Raw genomic sequence first — 8562 nt, 5'->3', positions numbered from 1 at the left:
CCAAACTGCTTTTACATTTCTGTGTGGGCGATTGCCTGTGATCCCACAGAGGGGAAAGTAGCTTTCTTGAAGAGTGTGCTGGAGCAACTGTTGATCTCCCCTGTGAAATCCCATCTGTTGTCTGCAGCAACTCTTATTTGCTGGCTGAACAAGATAATGTTTCCCCAGCAGTAGCTGTAATTTTCCAAGCACTTTGCTGGGTGCAAAGTCAGAACTTGACTCAAAAAAGGACAAGCAGGGACATAATTTTACGGTCTCCTTTCTGTTTTGCAGTGTRTTATGAATTAAGCTGCTGGCAGTCAGGTAGGGCTGAGTCCTTGTGGGCTTCAGGCTTTGTTTGAGACCTCTAAAGATTAAGAACACTGTGCTAATTTTAAAAGTGGACTCTGGAAATGGAGAAGCCAGTTTTTTGGGTATAATTTTGTGTATTAGCACTCCACATTTTTTGCAATCCGCCATTTATTTTTTAAATAATATCTAAATGAATGTTAGTTTATAGTGGAAACTAATCAGCAGAAACTAAAGTTGGCAATACTTTAGYGTATTAGAGAAAGGTTTTTCACCCAGAGGTTGSTTGGGCACTGGARCAGGCTYCCCRGGGAAGTGGTCACTGCATCAAACCTGACAGAGTTCAAGAAGCATTTGTGCTCTCTGTGTGTGATGTGACTCTTGGGATATCCTTGGAGGGTCAGGAGTTGGGCTTTGATGATCCTCGTGGGTCCATTCCAACTCAGAATATTCTGTGATTCTGTGATCATGACTGTAATGAAAAATTTGGGGAAAAACTAAAAAGGAGATTGTGATAATTTGGGAAAAAAAAACCCCACCAAACCAATCAATGGAACTTGAATAATAATGCAACCACCTCTTCTTGCGGGTTATGGGGAAATTCCTTTGKTTTGTGGAGCTGTACCTGAAACCACTCTCCCCCCGGATTAGTGAGAGATTTCCCTCGCGCTAAAACATTTGAATAATTTATTTTTTCCCAAGATGTGAGAGAAATGTGAAATATACAAATCCAAGCCGGGACCGGCATCAGCCCCGCGTGTCCCTGGCGGGCCGGCCGGGCAGAGGGGGCGGCAGGAGCGGAGCGGAGCGGAGCGGAGCGGAGCGGAGCTGCCCTGCCCTGCCCTGCCCTGCCCTTCCCTGCCCCACTCTGCCCTGCCCCGCTCGCTGCCCGCCCGGGCACGGGGCGGTCCCGCCGGCCGCCCCCGCCCCTCGCCGGGCGCTCCGAGTGAACTCGGGAGCCGCAGCTCCGCGCGGGGCCGCGGCCGCGGCGCTCTCGGCCTGGGGAGCGCCGGCCCGCCGGGCTCCAGCGGGGCTGCCGATGGCGGGGCGAGAGGACGGGCGGGACTGGGCGTACAGGTAGGGCTGCCGAGCGGGCTCGGAGCGCCTCAGCCGCGCAGGGAGGGCGGGCTGTGCTCCCCGGGCGCTCGGAGCCGGCCCTGCCGGGGGCTGCGGCCAGGAGAGCCCMCGCGGACCGGCCCGGGCGCGGCTGAGGGCACCGGGGGCCACCGCGACCTTCCCTGCTCGCGGACAGCCGGGGAAGGTGGCTTCCCTGAAACCCTGCGWCCTCACTCTTTGTTTTCCCTTTCTGCCTCGGGAATGGAGTGGAGCATGAAATTAATCTGTACTTGCTGCCTGGGCAGTGGCAGTCGGAAATAAGAGATGTGTGTTCACGGACGTGTGAGGGGTTTGTGTGTGTGTGTGTATGTTTTCATGTTATGTGTCTTTTGAGGACCCTGTGTGTCGGGGGTTTCGCTGGTTTTTTTACCTGTGGGGTTTTTTTTTGTTAGATTTGAGGAGTATGTGAATATTAAGGTGGCTCGTCTAAACAGTCAACCATGTAATAACAATTTGAGATCTGAATATTTAATTGTTCCTCATCTGATTCATGCTTTACTATCTGTGACACTCCTGTGAGCCAGTTTTCCCAAGGCTGTGCCCRTGCTGCTCCGTAGCCAGATTCCTTCTCTATGAATGAGACGGGCAGTGTTTTGGGAAGTTAAGCCCCGAAGTTTGTCTTGAAGCCTTGTCTGACTGGACAGATCCCTCTGCCTGTTTAATTTCTATGAAGGYGATTAATGTCCTATACTCAGGTGGTAATTGGCAGGTATAGAGTGCSCTGGGAAGTTGCCATAAATCCAATTTAGCAAGGTGAGTTGATATATTACAACARAATTAGCCATGCAGTTCTGAAACTCTGTTCACCATTGTGCTGCCTGAGATGATGTGCTGTAACCCTGAAAATTGTAAAAGATAATAAAGTAAACATTTTGGTGCTACATGTGAAGAAGGTAGATTGACATAATGATTGGTCTCTTTTTCCAAGCTGTATATTTTCAGAAATTACCCATGCAAAAAAAAAAAAACAACCCAAAAGCTTTGTAACTTGTTATACTGGTACTTTCTGTTGTCATTTTTCTGCACAGAACTATTGGAAAGAGAGTTCAGGTCATATTGGAGCTGTTGTGCTATACCTCATATTTTCATCTATTTGCCTGTATTGTGGAGAAAAATACCTCCCAGAACTTTTACGTGGCCATAATTTTGCATYGGTTTTGTAGACAATGGGTCCTTGGCTCCAAAAACTCCTTACTTAAAAAAGCAGTGAAATCTGTAAAACTGCCTGATCAGTGTGTGTTTAAATTAATTTACTTAAACAGCTTTGATATGCTAAATGAAGTGTAACAGTTTGTGTAAAGCAGGTTTTTGCTGGGAGGAGGGAGTGTTGAGCTGCTTTTAGAAATAGCAACTGGAAGTTATTTAAAGCATAGTTGCCCTTTTTCCCCCCCACCAGCTGTAGGTATGTAGAAACATTATCACAGGAATTCTTTTTTATTTTCTAGGGTTGATCCATATGGGTTTGAAAGGCCAGACGACTTTGATTATGCATCCTATGAAGCATTCTTTTCCAGATACCTAGTGGTACTCACTAGAAGAGCAATAAAATGGTCCAAGCTCCTAAAGGGGAATAACAGTATACAGAAGAGTTTAAAAGGTGAGCTTTATGTCTCTTTATAGGTAAAAGTGCATTATGGGAGGATCAACATAAGTGGTATTCAATGAGTTTGTGTTGTTGAATACAGTATTTCTATCTTCAAATGAAAACCAGTAATATAAACAGTAATAATGCATGACCAAGTTTGCTGTTGTTAGRGTGATTTGATTTAAAGCTTACAAAGGAGTAATCCTTCTTCAGCACACCAATATCTTGTTAGATCTGTAACCCAGATATTATGGCCACTGGCACTCCAAGATGCTGTTTTGCAGCTTTTTGCTGTGTTCTATTGCTCTCTTTAAAAAGACATGTGATTATATAGAAGATGCTGTCTTGAACCCAGGGATCAGAGTGTTAGGGCTCTGAGTTGCTGCCTCTTTGACAGTTCTTTAGGCTACTGAGATTTTCTAGCTCTCCTTATACTCTTTTTGYAAAATGACATTGACCATGCAGCTAAAATATGTGTATTAAGAACTGATGATAAATGCCTTACAAAGTGAAGAATGTAAAATTAATGCAGGAGCTTATGCAACAGTGGATAAAATGCTGATGGAAGTGTTAATGCCTGCTTCAAAGAGCAAGAAAACCTCTAGTAATGTTTTACTTTGCATGAGAGACAGGTAGAAATAAATGAAGGCAGTCAGAAGGTGTCAAGGAATCCTGTAAAACTAAAGGATGGGGTTTCCTCCCACTTGCTCTCTGGGTTGTGTTTTCATATAAGCATATAAATTTTCCTGTTTGTTCTTAATGGTGCAGTTCATGTTGCTTTCTCTTTGGGTGTTTTCTGGAGTTGGGCAGAGTTCTYTATAAGTATGTTTAAGAAAAAGCAAGTAAAACTAAGCAAAAATTGACTGTAACATAGCTGAAGTTTAGAGCTGTGCTCCAGGTGCAGATTTTGGCTGGTTATTCAGATGGTTTTGTTGTTTTGAGGTTGTTTTTTTTCCCTTGGCACCAGGGATGATAGCTAGTGAGACATTTTAAATAAAAGCGTGTGTTTTGTGTACAGATGTCTGTTTTAAGGGTGAGAAATTCCAGAAAGTGTAGGTTTGAGCTATAGCTGCTAGATCATATGCTGCAAGCCAGAAAGTATCTACTTCTACTATCTTATTTTTCTTACAAATGTAAAGAAGCTTTTGTTTGGGGTGTCAAATTTGAATGTAGTGATAACTTTGTGCCATTTTGAATTAGTGAGGATTTTGAGATTCGGCAGAGCTTAGTCTTCCAGTTATGGAAAAATAATCTCAGTTTTGATTCATACCCTTCTCTTAACATGTCAGTGGTAACACTGGCAGCTTTTAGYAATTTCTGTGAGTTCATTTCATTTCTCTTTCTTTGTGTTCCCAGTTCTAGCATTGTAGACGCAGAATGTTGCTGTGATACTAACAGTGTGAATGCCTTTCAGTCTTATTTTGGAGCCAAAACTTTGACCAGTCTCTCAACTTGTCCACCAGGCTTCAGAACCAATGGTCATGCTGCCCCACTGGGCACACAGCGRCAGCAGCCTTTAACGTGGCTTTGTCTCCAGCAACTGCTCTTGGTGAAAACTGGGATTCTGTAAATCCACTGAGGGGATGCAGGCAGTGGCTCTGGACTGTTGCAAGCCCTCRTGGGCTGGTGCATCATCCTTCACTTTACTGACTTTGGCTAAAGATGTTTGGTTTTGTAGACTGTGTATATATGTAATTCCAAGGAGTGTGACAGGAGTAAGTAATATTGAGGAAATGCAGATTCGATGTTGTTACAAAAAGAATCAGAGGAGGAGAGTGAAAGGCTGACCTGTGCAATTACTGATTTTTAAATACTTGCCTTCTTGTATCGGTATTAGGATTGAAGTCTGTGATGTGCACATGGAATTGTGTAAGCAGTTGTTTAGGTGTGTGCTTTATCTTGCAAGGTGATTATGCAGCAATTCCTTGCAGGCAAATAGCAGAAGCTCTGCTGCTTACTCACTGAATTTCCCTCCTCCAGGAGCTGACTTCATTGCTATGAAGCTTTGCTCAGGAGCTGCTGGCTCTGCCATAAACCAGAATTGAGAGGAATATTTGATTTGCCACTTCCCTCCCTGARCACAGCAGTTGTGAACCCATGTTTTGTGTCCTGCCTAGGCCTTTTCAGAGTGTGTCCTGTTGTGAGTAGATAGGAGAGAGGCATTGTTTGTGTGGTATCTCAGTAGTCCCACACCCATTTGTCTACACACAGAGAAGCTCATAATTTCTGCCCAGGTGAACAGGAAGAAGTGATGACTTGTGTTAATTTTCCAGTTTGGAAATGTGGCTTGTTCACATGCTACTGTGTTTGCCTCATATCCAGGGTGGTTTGTATGTACATAATTTTGTTCCACTATAAAGAAAAATAATTAGACTGCGTTTTAACAATGGTAATTAAGCAGTGTATCCTGTTCTGTATTGCAGCCTGCTGGCAGGGTGGGTCATGGGAATTTTGGCTGACAGTTCCTTTCACCCATTCTCCAGTCTTCTCCTTTTTTTTGTTATTTTTCTGGTATTTTGTTTCTCCCCCTACCCTTGTTATTACCCTTGTTTCCACGGCACGTGAGAGTATATAGTCATTGTTTGTCACTTGCCTCCCTTGTCTGTCTCTCTCTCTCCTTCTGCCACTACTGAGATCCTCTTAATTTTTTTCCTTGCTTTGTTCAGCTCTGTCTGAGCTATACAGCTTTCTGCTCTGGTACGTTTACAGGTAGGCAACAAACTGTCTCAAAGTAGCCTAATTTTGACCAAAATCAAGCTACACAAAAGAATTCGGCTGTAAGTGGATCAATCAAAAGTGACCAGTACCAGAAGACATTTTCTGGTCTTTGATAAAATACAGCGAAAGGGAAAAGTAAATGTATTAAACAGTGGTTACAACAGGAACATTTCTGTTCCAGCCCAGGGCTTGGAGGAAGGCAAGTCAGTTTGACTGGAACTTGAACATTTACAGCACTGATCTGCTCTGTTTCTTCTGTTACATATTCGTGAAATAAACCTTTCAGTTCCTTGTATGCTGTTTCCAGCTCTTTTGTAGAATTTTTCTTCTAGAGCCCAAATTTATTTCCTCAACATACAACAGTAATTGTTAGGAACCRAAAAAATAAAAGTGTAGGTGCTTCTCAAAATCACTGTCTCCTAATATTTTAAAGATTAGATAATTTTTGGTTTTAAATGTTTTTTCTTTCTACATAAACTGAGTTTATGGTGTGGAGGGAAGCAATGTTAATGGGGGAAAAAGGTAATACAACACTTCCTTGAAGCAAAAGTGTCCAAAATTCTCATATTCTACCATCAAACAAGGACAGGCAGTTTTAAATGACTTATTTTTACATCTTGGTACTATAAGTAGTGTACAGTATTAGAATTTTTTTTTTCAGCATATTTTTAACTTGAAGTTACTTTGGGTATTTATCATCACTTTTAGACTGCTACCCTATGAACTAGCTGGGATTTTTTGTAACAACACATTCATAAAGTGTGACTCTAAACTTGTGAAACTGGCATTAAGTGTCTGAATTATTAAAGGGGGTGAGGGGATGTTTCTTACAAATTGATGTTTCATRTTTTGTTAAAGGACAGAGGTAAAAATTTTACATAAAGATACTTCTTTACTATGTATGTTTTAGAATTTAGACCACTGTGGTTGTCCTGGGAGTAATTCTGTGTGCAATGCTCAGGGCTCGGGGGTATTGAACAGAGCTACTTTTGAGATCAAGCCCTTGGCTTRCAACCATGCATGCTCTGGCTTCATGTGGGACTGCTACTTAGATGTTACAGTGGGGGATATTCGGCAGTGTCAATTGTTGTGGGCTTCTTCATTCCTGATGATAATGTGGAACACAGCATCTCTCTATCTATCTGCCTGTCTGTCTGTCTATCTATAACACAACACAGTTTTATGTATAGAATATATCTATATCTATCTATCTATATATAGATGATATACATTAAATTGTGACTGGCCTTGTTTTGAGAACTACTTTGCTGCTTCTGGATGCCAGTTTGCAGATCCTAGCATGTATTATAATGGTGTGAGGTGGAAAAGCACTGTGTGAAGGACTTTTGATTCCTCAGGGAGTGAGGGAGCTGGGTCAGTAGTCACTTGGGGTGATACGGGCCCCTGGCTGTCACTGCCACGAGAACGATGACACTGAGGAATAATGAGTGTGTGCTGTGCTGCAGGCTGCTTTCCCCTTGTGCCACTGTCAAAAGCTTGTCCATGCTTYTCTTGAATTTAATGTGTATTGTTGGATATCGATGTTTGCTATGCTTCCAGAATTTCAATTATTCCAGGAGAAAGAGCCATTGGAGTTACATGTTAAAACATGATAATCCAGTATTTTAGCCAGTAAGTTTGTTTATGGGTTCATCTGAATATCTCTGGTTAACCTAAATGGGACTGTTTCTTGATACTCACTCCTGTATTTGCTATATCAGTCTATAGGATTTCTTGAGCATTAAAGTTCAAAATCTTGCAGAAATTATGAATTGGGGATTATTAAACCACCAGGGAAACAAATAAGTTAATTCCAGTCTAAAAGAAGATTGTAGTTAATGTCACTTTACAGCCATCACAGTAGAGATTGTAACCTGTACATCCTCATTGAAAAGCTAAACAAAAACCGAAGACCAGATGTGTATTACAAATACATTTCTTTGAGACAAAACACCAGATTTTAGGTGGGTGAAATGCTCATTATACGTGCATGTTTGTGTCAGGTGACACTCAGCAGCTTTGGTTCCTAAAAGATAGGCACCTGCAATTMGATGGAATCTGTCTGAATTGTAAAACCTTGCTTCACTCCGCTGTTTCAAGGCCTTTAATTTAGGCAGCATTTATTACAGAACATTGTGATTGAATAAAATCTGGCTAGATAATGATATTGTGTGTGTGGGTGGAATAAAAAGCCCCACTTGGATTTGAGTCCCATAGAATTTAGGGAGGAGAAGTTGATACTTTGATTAATACAACCTAATTAATTTAGTAAGAAATGTCTGCTTCATTTGTTGTTGTATTCTGCCCCCAAAAAGGAGAAGAATCTTAAACATTCCGCTGTCTTTTTCGGTCAGAAAAGGTAATGCCGATTTAGGATCATTTACCCATAAGCAGCACTGCCTTCTTATTAATATTTTTCATACCATTCCTAGGAGGAAGCTGCTTTGGTTGTCATTAGCCTGATGCTTGTTCCTGTAATTTTGCATCATAATTATTTACAATGAATCATCTGCTTTAAAAAACCCTAAACCACACCCTGATGATGAAAATGATGCAGGAGTTAAGAGCTACTTTAGATATGGAAAGACTTCCCCAGATATTCCAGGAAAAATCATCTGCTGCTCACTTGCATCTCCAGTTCTTCCAGGGCTAATTTAGACAGGAGGTACATATTTCACATTCCTCCTGTGTTTTTCTGTGGTCAGGTGCTAAGCTGAAGTTCTAGGGTTATGTGAACATGGCCATTGATGTTAGAGTATAACTAGATGGGAAGAGCCACCACATCAGAGGAAAAGAAGGAAGGAAAAGAAGTCAGTGCTTGTCTGAATGAAAAAGGACAAAGATCAAGGGGGATC

General features: G+C 42.0%; 1 protein-coding gene across 2 annotated transcripts in view; it reads left to right on the top strand.

Moving 5' to 3' along the window:
- The first annotated feature begins 1242 nt into the window (after positions 1 to 1242).
- Positions 1243 to 8562, top strand: part of GRTP1 (growth hormone regulated TBC protein 1) — a 35393-nt gene continuing 28073 nt past the window's right edge. The window contains exons 1-2 of one of the 2 annotated variants that reach the window (XM_057363556.1): positions 1243 to 1365; positions 2850 to 3001. In XM_057363556.1, coding sequence (XP_057219539.1) covers positions 1328 to 1365; positions 2850 to 3001 — 190 coding nt within the window. In that variant the 5' untranslated portion in view covers positions 1243 to 1327. The remainder of the gene's footprint in view (positions 1366 to 2849; positions 3002 to 8562) is intronic. The other variant, XM_057390661.1, reaches the window with a different exon arrangement.

The sequence above is a fragment of the Malurus melanocephalus genome, unplaced genomic scaffold (assembly GCF_030028575.1).
Source record: "Malurus melanocephalus ecotype Western Australia unplaced genomic scaffold, MMel_1.1 scaffold_1, whole genome shotgun sequence".
NCBI classification, from domain to species: domain Eukaryota; kingdom Metazoa; phylum Chordata; class Aves; order Passeriformes; family Maluridae; genus Malurus; species Malurus melanocephalus.
The sequence above is the reverse complement of the archived record's forward strand: the minus strand, read 5'-3'. Positions and strand labels throughout refer to the sequence as shown.